Source organism: Scophthalmus maximus, chromosome 7 (assembly GCF_022379125.1).
Source record: "Scophthalmus maximus strain ysfricsl-2021 chromosome 7, ASM2237912v1, whole genome shotgun sequence".
NCBI classification, from domain to species: domain Eukaryota; kingdom Metazoa; phylum Chordata; class Actinopteri; order Pleuronectiformes; family Scophthalmidae; genus Scophthalmus; species Scophthalmus maximus.
Window position 1 is genome coordinate 20,021,623 of NC_061521.1, and position 13,530 is coordinate 20,035,152.

General features: G+C 45.6%; 1 protein-coding gene across 4 annotated transcripts in view; it reads left to right on the top strand.

Annotated features, from left to right (window-relative positions):
- Positions 1 to 605: 605 nt before the first annotated feature.
- Positions 606 to 13,530, top strand: part of dusp8a (dual specificity phosphatase 8a) — a 41,353-nt gene continuing 28,428 nt past the window's right edge. Inside the window, exons 1-2 of one of the 4 annotated variants that reach the window (XM_035642526.2) lie at positions 606 to 924; positions 7,037 to 7,456. In XM_035642526.2, coding sequence (XP_035498419.2) covers positions 7,220 to 7,456 — 237 coding nt within the window. In that variant the 5' untranslated portion in view covers positions 606 to 924; positions 7,037 to 7,219. Of the gene's footprint in view, positions 925 to 1,096; positions 1,249 to 4,119; positions 4,137 to 4,459; positions 4,587 to 7,036; positions 7,457 to 13,530 lie in introns of those variants that run through there. The other 3 variants (XM_047333253.1, XM_047333255.1, XM_047333254.1) reach the window with 3 other exon arrangements.

Consider the following 13,530-nt stretch of genomic DNA (forward strand, 5'->3'; position numbering starts at 1 on the left):
TGATAATAAAAGAAAACATATATATTTATTATGCCAATATGTTGCTTATTTTCATTCTTTCCCAGGATCAATGCGTTGTGTTGACTCCAAAAGTATTAATGCTGTACTTACTTTTTTAAGGAAAAATATATAAATGCATGGTAATCATAAATGGGCATTTTTTAAATTTATTTTTCATTAATAAGTAACTGGACTGCCAATATTTTATTCCAGTATGGATGAGAAACAATTATAGCAATTTTGAAATAAATTATAATTATTCTAATAACTGATCATAAAAGAAAACATATATATGTATTATCCGAAGTAAATTATTATTTTTATTCATTACCAGCATCAATGCGTCACTGTGGCTCATTGTTGCTCTTCACGATTGCGTCTCCTTTAATAAAAAAGATAATAATAATAAAAAAGACGGACTGTCCCTTTAATCTGCGGATCACAGCACTGACGTCACCCAACCCCCCGAGCCGTCTACGCTGATTGGCTGGGGGTGACGTCAACCCCCCATGTCCCCCCGCCAACCCACCAAACCATGACCTCATCGCTTTAGTTCATGAAAGTGCTAAAGTGCACCTTCTGTAACTAACTACCTCCGCCCCCCCCCCCCCGTCCCCCCTTAGACACACGACCCGTTCTAACGTCAAGCTAGCATAGCGGAGCTAATCTATCACGAGCCGAACCGCGTTACTAGCCCGGTCACTTTAAACGGCGCCGTTTGTTCGTCGCGCCACAACCGCGCTTTCATGTGTCGGTTGTTCCTGGCGCTGTCACCCTCCGTCAGCTGTGCCGCCTCCCCCCTCCTCATCACCCCGACACACCGCCAGGTAAACACCGGCCAGCCCCATGAAGACACCGCCGCTGCCCCCCTCACACATGGAGGCCAGTTGAATAACACACCGCAGGAGCCGCGTGGAGCCTGAGGTGAGCGCGCGCGCGCGTGTGTGTGTGTGTGTGTTGCTTAGTAGAAACGACATTTTGCTTCCATCAAGTGCGTTGCTTTACTCCCCGAGCTAGCTCGCGTTAGCAGCGGTTGCTCGCTCGCTCGCTCGCGCGCGCCCCCCCTCTTCCTCCTCCTCCTCCTCCTCCTCGTGCCCTGCTGCGGCACGGAGACTTGTCAGCGCGCGCACTCTCCCCGCTTTTGTGGTGCGCGTTCGTCTTATGGGAATTAAAAACGCGTCGGGGCTGAAGTAGTTATCGATTGTTTTATTTGTGCAAACATCTCTCCCCTAACCGTTTTTCTTCGAGGTAAGTGGAAGACGTGTTTCTCCTTATTTATTTATTTCTCTCTCTCCCTCTGTGTGTGTTTATTAATTTGCGCGCTGCCGTCTTTAATCATCACCGCCTGTCCGATCGATGCACAGTTTCATTTTTCCGCATGCGGTCACGTCCACGCGTCATAACAACACTGTAGGGCAGGTTTCCCCCACTTTGCATTAACGTTACTAGATGCTACTCGTGCAAGGCGACGGCCGCCGTCCGCACTTCTATTCCTATTTCTAATCTAGGTCGGTTTATTAAAGTGCGCTGCGAGCGCCGCTCACCCTCCGCCGTTGTTATTAACGTTGTCCAACAGGCCACGGTGTCCCATCTGCATCTCTTTGTGTGCAGCATCACTTCATCCGTCGCCGTATCGATGCAGCTTTTCAGGAACAATTTCCACATTTCTGTTCATTTGAAAAAAAAGGGGATGCTGCAGGCACACAGTTTTTTTTTAATATGAAGTATTCTTTGTATTATTGTTCTCAGTGATTATTGTTGTGGCGTGGGGTAGTCCCAGCTTGTTATATGACCCCGCACTGTGCAGCAGCCTCACAGGGGGGGGGGGTATCGATTAGACAGCAGAAGGCTTTATATACCTGGTTATGTTGTTTACAGTATGAGTATGCTGTTGGTCCACCAGGGCCAACCAGGGATTGATTTTTTTTCCTCCTCAAAATTACATGATGATATTTTCGTGTAACAGTGGAGCCTGAGACCACTGCTGACGTTTGGACCCCACTGTATCCCATGACACACACCAGGCTTGTCACTCCAATCCACACTACCAATCCTATGTGGGATTACCATACTTATTGTAAACATCCAGCAGCTCACACATACATTATATATATATATATATATATATATATATATATATATATATATATATATATATATATATATATATTCTGTCACTCAATTGTTTGTTTTAATAATGCAAGGTGAGTCTGACAAACACATGGGTTATGATGATATTATCTGGATATTAAACTAAACCAGCAAACACTAATTGTTTATTTATTTGAGCACAAATTGCAAAGAATTTTCTTGCTTTTCATTGTCCAATTTCAAGTAAATGTATTTGAGTTTTTGTTCCATTAGCCTGGCAAAAAAAACATGCAATAGACCAAACAATTAATTGTCAGCTTGAGAAAAATAATCTGCAGATGAATCAATTAGGGAAAATTATTGATTAATGATAGTTACCAATAAAAATGTTATCTACTGTTGTGTTGGCCATTAGCTAATATAATGAAAACTTCTCAGGAAGTGGGTTAGAAATACTGTTATCAGACTAGTTATCTAATATTGAGCAATTGTTTTTGACGCTGTCGTCCTCCAGCACGGTGCCTTGTTGTTGTGGTTTTTTTAAAAGTGTGTATACAGAGACAGACGGTGTGCAAGCACACGCAGACGAAAACTTCTAGCTCACAACAGAGATTGTGGCTCTGGCTGCATAGATGCCACAAGATGCTCCGATGATGTCATTGTTTGTGGTCTAAACGAAAGAAAGTCATTCCTCTCCATTGCATGGGGAAGAGCCATCTTCATATCAGCCTACTGTGGCCACTGCAGGTGACGTTATGCAGATGAGTTAATGAATAACCTGGATGGTATTACATCAGTGTTGGTTCCCCTCCAGTTGCTCTTTTTGTGTTTGCCTGATATGGCGTTATTGAGCCGGCCCATCATGCTTTGCTCATGGTTTTTATACGAGGGGGCCTCTGAATATGTCCGTGTGGATTATCCATTTTATGTATAATGAAGTGCAGTTTCTTCTTCAACTTTACTTTAGAAGTATTTTTTATTATCATTATTATTTTTCAGCTGTAATAACTTAAAAGTCCGTAGATGATTTGTGTGACAGTATTTTTTGCTTCACAAGCCGGGGGAGAAAATGTATGTAGCTCTGGGTTTTCCTCTTTCCTCTAGTTTGAAAACACAGTATCACATTCATTTTTCAGTACACCTCTCTCGTACCTCGATATCTCCAGATAAATTGAATTTATTTTGATAATTAATTCAGCTGTTGAAAAGCTCTGAAGCAGTGTTGAAGTTTGAATAAAAATTAATCATATTCGATATATTGTTATGGGTTTAGTAGACACAAGGTAATGAAATCCCGCATTTAAACTTTTCCTATGATTTAATAAGCATGTAAACTCTGATTAAATGGGGGTTTATCATCCAGGTACCTTACAGGGTTTTAAGGACACAAATGAAAGCCGCAGTACCATTCCTCCCAACAAGATGATAAAAATATCCTTTGAAATTGACCAGTTGATCTGGTTCTTCTGCATCATGTGTAACTGCATTGTAAGTCTACCTACATCTTTGACCATGTACAACCTTTTTTCACATCGATTACTTTTTGGGTAAGGGGTCAGAAGGATGTTGTTTTCCAACCAGCTCAAAACATTTAAAGAAAAATGAAAGTGGCACTCAATTTTAGATTAGAGTAGAATGGGCCAAACCGTGATAAATTCAGTGTAGTTCGAATCTATTTTACAAGTATGCGTGCCATTGTCAGTTTCAGCTCTCGCCAGTCTTTTATCCTGCATCCAGCATCAGCACCAGTAGCATCCCATCACCCTCCCTTTGCCCCCTGATCACCCCAACAGGGCTGTTTCTATGGCAACAACAGAATCTGCTCCGGGCCTGTTCACGCCGTCTCTGTCTCTCCGCTTTCTCTCCTCTCGCCTTGCTCTACTCCGTTCAGCCGGTGCCTCACAGCAAGCTCCTGGCTGCTGCCGGTTTTCATCAGGAGGAGCTTGTTTGTTTGTTTTTTTGCTCCGTATTGTTCCTGCCTGGATGCAAGATGGAGGAAGATGGATGGTTTTGCACAAGGGGACAGGTTGCGGTTGTTATGCTGAGTAAGCTTGCTGAGGTTGCTGCTTCCTATCTACTGTATATTATCCATCATGGCGTTCTCTTCCTGTCTCCTCTCTTTCACGTTCCCCTCCTTCTTCCACACAAACAGGGTCCACGGAGCGAGGTTACCGTAGGATTTATTGTCTATCGACGCAGAAAGATGCAGAGCACCAGTCTCCCCCTCTCAGCACCACCACACATGTAAACCTGTCCACTCCTCCCCTCCCCATCCCCGTTCACCGCAAAGGAAGAGAGTGATCGAGAGGGAAGGATTCAGAGAGAAAAACGTGTGAGAGGCAGAGCGGTCGCCATTAGACATTTGCAGTGTCATGTGTTGTTGTGCTCAGCTGCAGGGAAAGGGCAAAAAAAAGAAAGAAAGCGAGAGAAAGATTCAGACCCCTGGAAGGCTGTGCTGTTAGCCGCTTGGGCTAAAGGGCTCCACACCATATAAGGTATGGTATAACAGGTGATGGGGCAGGTCGTAATGTGGCAGCCGCTGTTTGTGTTCGGGGAGCGCTGACATTGCAGCAAGACTTAGAAATGGCTGCTGGGGTGCACATCATGGGGAAATTTGGGGGAGAATGTCACTAAGTCAATTGTGTCGCTGCAGGTCGGCAAATGTCGTGCTTTGCCGTAACTATTCAGTCATCGCCATAATACAGATGGGCAGATTAGATTTGATTAACTGGGTTTGGATTTTTTTCTCGCTTTTTTAAGATGTTTGTACAAAATACCTTCATTGATTTGACTAATCCTCTATTTTGTTCAACCAAAAAATGTGTCTGTGTCATAGCTCGGTCGTACCCTGTGCACACCCATGCACTTTCACTGTAGCTATACTTTCTGATGCAGCAGCAGCAGCAGCAGCTCAGCTGTGTTTACACTTCAGTTGCTTCTGTCTATCTAGATTTTTTTCTTCTTCCATGTTCCTGTGCTGCTGCTCTTGCATCAGGCAGGTTGCCAGGCAGCAACAGCATGTGTACATCATGTATGTTCAGGGTTGGCCTGCAGCCCGTAGGACTCAGTGTATGTTACAGAACGGGACTATTTTCAGGGTCTGCAGCAGAATTACCGTCCCTGCACCGCATTTGTTTTGGGAATTCTTCTTGCGACTTTTCCCATGTGTGTCACTCAGCTCCTCTCTCTATGTTTCTCCTTCTTGCATGCAGTTTCGTTCTCGTCGTGTCTCTCTTCCCTCCCTGCTCCATCTTCACAATTGTTCCCTTGCTTGCCTTGAACTGGCTAAGTTGTACGGCTGCAGAGATCTTTGCTGAATAACATCCTTCGCCCAAATCCCAGCCCCTTGCTCCCTCCTCTCTCCTCTCTCTGCACGTTGGTGGTGTCAGATCAGAGGTGAAAAGCAGTGCTTACCTGCACGTCGTCCCAAGACACTAACAGATCAGAAGACACCGTTTTTCGACATCTCCCTCTGTCTCAGTTTTCTCGCCCACCTTCTCACCGCCGTTCTGGTGTGCAAAATAGTTTCTCTTCACATAGACATTTCTCTGTTTCGTTCCCCTGCTAACCTACGTATGGTCTTATCTCGTAATAATTTATTTTTATTTTTACTTTTGATCAATTATTACTTCAAGGATTGTGTTGTTTTTTTTTTTATTGACTTAAATCTCTCTACTCTCTGTCTCTACTCTCCACTTCTATCTCGCGGATACTCTCCCTTTTCAACTGAGGTTAAAACCTCCGTTTAGGCTTTGGGGTAAATGAGAGGAGGCCCATTCATTTTTCATGACACCATGTGCCTGTAGATGAATAAAACAACAAGACTGCATTCACATTCTGACCTTCTCACTTGTCGCATGACACCTGGTTGACCAAGAGAGTGGTCGTCAACCTACACAGGGATGTGTTTTCTCAAACAAACTGGTGCCTTAGTTTTTGTAGCACACACGTGCTGTTATTGATCTTTTGAACCTGATAAATGAGTGTGTGTGTGTGTGTGTGTGTGTGTGTGTGTGTGTGTGTGTGTGTGTGTGTGTGTGTGTGTGTGTGTGTGTGTGTGTGTGTGTGTGTGTGTGTGTGTGTGTGTGTGTGTGTGTGTGTGTGTGTGTGTGTGTGTGTGTGTGTGTGTGTGTGTGTGTGTATCATGTTAGATGTACAAGTGCTGTGGAGAATATGACCAGCGAGAAGATTGGTGTGATTAGTGGTGATGGATGGGAGGAGGCAGTTCATCAAGTTTGTGGACAGCTCTCTGCAGAACACACATTCGCACATTCACACACACATACACAGGATTTCACGCAGGCCGTCAGCCTGTGTCCAGACCTGCTCTCTGAATTCCCCCGGCTTAATTTATCTCACGCCCTCAGTTTCCTGTTTCATGAGCTGACGCGCGAGAGACCCCTCGATCGACAACAACCTTCACACACACTCATGCAGACACGCACACACGCACCGGTGTTTTATTGTCGGGCATGTCTAAGCTTAAGTCTTTGGCTGTGTGTTCGTCAGATCTGAGGACGCGCAAATCGCAGTTGGGTTTAAAGTCTTTAAATAACTTTCTTATTCATGTTTAGCATTGTAGTTATTTTAATATCCAAGGTACTCAAAGTCGGCCAGTAAAAGATAATAATACAAATGTTCAAAAATACACTGTGCATGAGGCTTTGGTTTGAAAAACACATGCATCTGATCCACCACTCTCGCCTTGTAGCTGTTGGGTTTGAATTGTTTTATTTGTTGCACTGGTATGATTGGACTTAAGCTCAGGACTAGAGGGGATCATGCCCTCGATGAATCAGCATCTGAAAAGGGACCGTTGAAGTTTTGAATATTACAGCTGTAATACTGTTCTGATAAACTATTGAATATCATGCAGAAGATTGTACTTTTGGCAACGTGACTGTGGTTTGACTCACATTTTCTTCCTGCTTCCTCTTGTTTGCAGGCACCATGGATCTCGCAGCGCCTGCTCCGGTGGTAGCCCTCCTCCGCTGACCTCACCTCCTCCTCCCCATCTCTTCTTCTGCCTTTCCCTCTTTCATCTTACCCATTGTCCTCCACCTCAACCCAACCCTTAATACACCCCAACATCCGTGACCCAGGGTTACCACTCAGCCTCTCCTACATCATGGCAGGAGAGAAAGGGCCAACCAAGCGAAGCGCCATGGACATCAAGCGTCTGGCGAGCCTCATCCAGAGGGGAACGGGCCGCCTGCTGGTGATCGACAGCAGAACCTTCTCTGAGTACAATGCATCACATGTGCAAGGCTCGGTCAACGTCTGCTGCTCCAAGCTTGTGAAGAGGCGACTGCAGCAGGACAAGGTGTCCATCACCGAGCTGCTGCAACCCAACGGCAAGGTGAAGGTGAGTTCACACCCAGCCTACCTGGCAGGTGATTCATTTTGGGGTGGTAGGATGTGATGCCAGTGATTAAAGAAAATCTTTTTTATCTAATTGCCTGGATGGATTCAGAGCGTACACGTGTGGCAAAGCTTCCATCTCGCTGATAAAAGCCAAATAGTGTCTTGAGCTTCAGAGCTCCATTTTGTGATCCGTGTACAAATGTGGTTCTGGATAGGGCTTCTTCTCTGGTGGTCGCCCCGTGTCCGCACCGCCACTGCAGTGGGTGCTATATTTGGCGGGCAGGCAGGCTTACTGTAAGTTTGTTGCTTATCAGTGGCCCTGAAATCCGATCCTCCCGTTTTCCATGACTTCTCCTCGGAATATGACGGCCCATTTTTTCCATGGCCCGTCCACCTGTGGCACGCTGACTCCTGTATTTTTAGTCGCTGTGTGAAACTGAAGGAACTCTTGAGAGGGGAAACCTAAGCGAAGGTTGGGGGGGGTTATGGGACTGGACAAACACTACTGCAGCAAAACTGCAGAGGTGGCGGATGAAGAAATTCCTTTTTGCCATCTGTGCTCATTCTCCAAATGTTATTTTAAGGTATTAGTTAAAATACTAATATTAAACCACGGCACACCCACAGATTACAGCTGACTAAAATGTCTTTCTTAGGTGTGACTCATTGGGAATGGTGATCTGTAAAACACCATTGCTTTTGTTTTTGTTGTTTCTCTTCCTGGTTGCCTGGAGCAGGTTGGAGAGTCTGACATGCCGCGCATCGTATTCAGTTTGACACTGAATTATGACCCGCTGTATAGATACTGTATCTGTCCCCCAGAATTGTAGCCGACAAACCGACTCTGTATTTCCATCTGGTGCAAGGCTGGATAACTTTAATCACCATCAAAACACGCCCTGCTCATCAAATGGCAAATAATTATACATTATTGCCGTAGATTATTGCCTCACTGCTCCTGTTGGATTACAGTTAACGCTTGTGGGTGCCTGACACTTTCCACATGGTCAGATGGTAAAGTGGATGAGAACTGTGGATTATTGTTACTTTTCTCAAGTCGAATGACCTCCAGTTCAGCTAATAGCGTCTGTATAATTGGTACATTGGCTGACAGTCCCCATGCGCCTGCTGTTTCTCACAGACTCTCTGTTATTCCTATTAGATTTAATTTAGCTTTATTGCGAGAGGGCCTCTGGCAGTCAAACCTGCATGCCTTTCTTCTCACCTAAAACTTACCACTGTTAGTTGGACAGGGATCCTGTGTAAAAGCCTCTTGTTTTCTGCACGAGTTATATGTACCTGGATACAAAAGAAGCTGCTAAGCCTGACGGCCACATGGGAGATCCTGGTGGGAAACGTGTGATTCACCCAGACCAAAAGATCTTCATGGAAAATGGTTAATGTCGGGTTGTGATGATGCATGGCCTGCTCTTGCAGTCTGCAGATTTAGACAGAAAAAGAACAACAGACACACGACCAAAGAAAATGTTGAAGAAGCTGAAAAAGGCGGGGCTTGCAGAGCCGTGAAGTGGAAGCGTTTCATTACCTCTGTCAGTGCAGCGAGCTGGAGGAGTGTGTTTCTATGTTGGGTCTATTGGGTCTATGTGGGGGCCCTCTAGTTGGCAGATCTCACACTGTGGCACCCTGTCGAGACATGCTTCCTCCTGACTTCTCTCACTTTCAGTCTCATGACAGCTCCATCTGCCCGTTTGTCTCCCATCTACCGAAGCTTCCCACCACTGACCCCTTCCTTTGTCGTCCATTAGTTTTTCCTCTTCTCCTCCTCTCTGTGCCTGGTGTTGCCCCCAATGGCTGGTTTGTTATTATCCATTTCCCACCCCCAGTAAAGAGGATAAGGGGCTGCGATTAATGCTAGGCTGGATAAAGCTGGAACTAGCTGGGTGAAAGAGGAGGGCCCAACGGACCCAGACTCTTTTGTTATTGGCTAAGGATGACATCATCCCTTTTGTGCGGCCACTGGCAGGCCGCGGGCTGGGCACGTGCAGACAGGCTGCGTGGTGTTAAAGCCGACTCCCAGCTAACCCCTCACATACAAACACACACACACACACACACACTCCACCCCCCACATGGCTCTGAGCATCGCCAGGAGCTGCCTCAGCCAGCCAAGACAGCAAAGGACACCATTGTGGCTCTTTGTTGGGGAAGTGAATGCAGGAAGCGGGAGAGCAGCACTGAGGGTATTCATGGATGGGCTGCTGCTGCCTCCACCACCTCCCCGGCTGCCTCCCGCCTCACATCCCATTGAGCACTAATAGCCTGCATCCCCCAAGGCGCTGCACTCACCCTCCTTCATAGAAGCAACCGACGCTTCAGTTGACTGAGCTGAATGAACATCCATGACCAGCGCAGCAGCAAATCAAAACCGTGCCCTCTTTCCTCGCCCTTTCGCATCGCATCCTTTCATAACCTCTTTATTAATGCTGTCTATTAATGTAGGTCATAGGCAGCTGGATGCAGTAGGTTAGGTGGTGGCGGTGGACCTCTGATGGGAGAGGGATGGCGTGGGCTTAGTTTGGCTTCCTCGTGCCTTTTTCTGACAGGCTGCCGGGCAGGTGGCTGGTTTCTTGGCTTAAGCCGAGGCTAATCCCTGCTGCTGCGATGGGGACAGTGGTCCCGGCAGGTCTGACAGATGGCCCAGAGGTTTTCACTATGAGCAGTCGGCCCGGGGAAGCACCCTTCCTCCCGTATGAAGACATCAAGGCCAGACCTCTGATGAATGGCACCCGGAGTCGTAGAGAGAGAGAATACAGCAGCATACTTAGAGGACACAAATAGAGCCAAAGCATATTGACCTGATCAAAATGGATTGGGTATCATCCAGATGTGACCTAAACCCAATTTTTATCATTTCAGTATCATGCAGAGTGGTACACAGATTTTATTTTATCAGGAATCTGTCTGATGCTGGAATCATTTTCAGGAAAGAAAAAGTTGAATTGGTATTAATCTTTTTTGGGGTGTTTTTTGTTCATTGACTAAAGACATCGACTGAGAGTCGAAAATTTTTAACAATTGTCTGATATTTTACTGTATAAACAAACTGATTAAGTAGAACAAATTAAAGTAGTGGCTTAGAAATGAAGAGAGCCAGACGATGGGTCTGTGATCTTGTCATTATCTTAATTGTTTGGATTGGATGAGCACGGTAGGAAACTCCCATGTGACCCACACTAAAGCATTTATGCAATGAAGAAGATCTATATCAACATGGCTGATGACACAGGATTCTGTAGGGTTTTTTTATCCTCCTTTTGAAAGGGGCTTTTTGTAATGATAACATATACAAAGGGAAATTCAGGGATGTGTTTGAAGAGTTGTGGGCACGTTGAAGTCAAGAACACTTTGCCTGATATGTAAGTGTTCGACGCGGGGTAAAGACACTGCTCATGTATTTTTGAAAAACACCATATAGTTCATCAGGCCATTGTTCTGAACACAGAAGTTTCCAGTAATTGCAGTACAGTATTTCAAAATAAAGGACAGCACACGAGTGTCTCACGTGTCATCTGCCTTGACAGTAGCTGCAGAACTGGGAACTTAATGACTCACTGACTGGATTGTTTGCCAAGTTACCCGGAGGGCAAACCCGGGGGGGGAGTTTTATTTTGTGTTTGATTCACATTTTTTTCCTTTTGCCAAGTTCAAACAAAGACACCCTAGCCAGTGGTGATTTCTCCACAGAGCCGGATATGTCATGTGTTTGCTCTGATGAGGTCATGACATGAATCATTGTTAGTTTAAAAAGATCCTGCTGTTGTAGACACACACGCATCTACTGTATATAGTTTCAGACATGACCAAGTGCACTGTGAAGGAGTGACATGTATACAAAAATATTCTAGGATGTTAAAGAAAGACGGAGAAATGATTCAGAGATGATTTGCAGATATAAAATGTGGTTTTTTAATTATGTACAAAGTGAGGAGGATTACCGCGGTATAACCGGATCTACAGCATTTAGTCCGTGTGTGTCAGACAGGGACAGACGGGCTGAGAAGGACAAATGAACGTTCTGTATATGTTAATGTGTACATGCTTCTGCATTACTTGGATCTGAATGTGTTTTTTATAGAAAGGGTGTGACCAGATCAGGTGACCACGTTTCCTAAATGATCAGTGGTGACCTCACACTGCACACACACACACACACACATTCACATGCACACACAGAGGCATCAGGGACTTTCACCACCCTGCCACATCTTCACATCCTTGTCTGAAAGCCACACACACACACACACACACACACACACACACACACACACACAAAAATACTATACTTTCCACTGATGACCTTCATTTCTTTACCCATAAACCCTTCTTAATCCTCAACCTTTTACTAAACCTTTAACCTAACTCTTTTTTTGGGGGATTCGGTCCACATAAGTGTAGCAGTATAGGCGCTCCGTGACACACATCTCACCTACTGAAGCATGCGTGGAAGTGGCAGCTGCCAGTGCCAGTCAATGACATCATCTGACCTGGGGTTGGTGTCTTTACAGCGGCGAGTCGTATATACTGTATATGTCGCACTCTGTGTGGCGGAGTCTCGAACTGACACTTCGACTGCTCGGGGGTCACTGCCTGTCGCAGCAGGTCCTCTACCAGTGTGCAATGTACTGTAGTGCGAGGTTTGGCACCTTGTGACGTGTTAAGAAACTACAAAAATGCGCCGCTGAGAGCTCCTGGTGGTGCGATCGACTTGTTTTCTGCGGGACTTCCCGGAGAGGGACGCACACTGAGAGGACCCGGACTGCGCTTCATGAATGTGGGGGGCCATTTTTAGATTGTTTTTGCGCTAATATTGTGTCAAGGGACAGTTCACACACAAACACACACACACACACACACACACACTCTCCTGCTCACAGCACATGACCTTGTCGCTGGTCAGTGGCTCTGCTGAGGTCAGGGGGAAATGTTTCTCCCTCTAAACACAAGCACTTACTGTATGCCAAGGCCGCAGTTCCACAGATATCTTTTGTTGCCAGGCTACCCTAATTATTTACAGTCAGAGACTGGACTGGGAGACTGGAAGTATTTGTTTTGTTCACAATTTCTCTTCTTCTAAATTCACACACACATCTACCCATTCCGTCTGCTCGGTCTCTTACTTTCCTTGCAAAGTCTCCCTCTTTGCAAATGTCAGGAATAAAATAACCTCTCCCCCTGCGACCGCTCCTTGTTTATGTCCTGCTGAGATGCCAGACTACTTTGCATCGTTTGAAAAAAAAAAAAAAAAAAGCTTGGGTGCAGTATTCGGTCTGCCAGTGCCACCCTCTGTCCCTCATGCGCACCCTCTTCCTCATCCCTCTTATCGCTCTCTCTCTCTCTCTCTCTCTCTAAAGCTGATCTTCCTCGTTCCTCAACCTCCCCCCTTCTATTTATTCCTTCCCCCATTTGTTTCCTTCCATCACATCCCCCTTTTCTCCCCCTCTCTCTCTATGTCTCTCTTTCTGCCAGGGGCATTCCTTGTTTACCTGCAATGTGCATGCGTCAGAGCGCCTGGGCCAGTACAGTAGTGACAGTGGTGACGCCGTAGCACTGCAGAGGACCAGAGGTCTGTACTGCTGCTGCAGTCTGACAGCCAGCCCCACGCTCCCCCGGGTCATTGACCTCTTACGCTGCAACGGAGCAGGCAGTATAGCTCCAGCTTGTCATTTACACGGAATGGAAAGTACAGCTGATATCCTACTCTCCGTACTATCATTCATGTACTCTATTAAATATAGATTGCTATTAATAGGTGCCTATTTCTTTTCAACTCACATGGGATATATTCAGACGGGGATCATGAGAGGAGTTGTAATTTCATCCTGTTCGCTGAATTAATCTTCCCAGTTCACGATGACAGTGTGTGGGAAAAGTGCACAATTTTTAACTTCGTTCTCTTCCGCTGAATTTTGCCATTCTTTTTGTTTCTTATTAAAATGACATCAACACCACATTTTAGACCAATAAACCTAAACACAATGCAAATAGGGATTAATGACTCATTGTTTTTGTTGAACCTCAACACATCACCCGTCTCCTGCAGCGAGTAATAGGAGT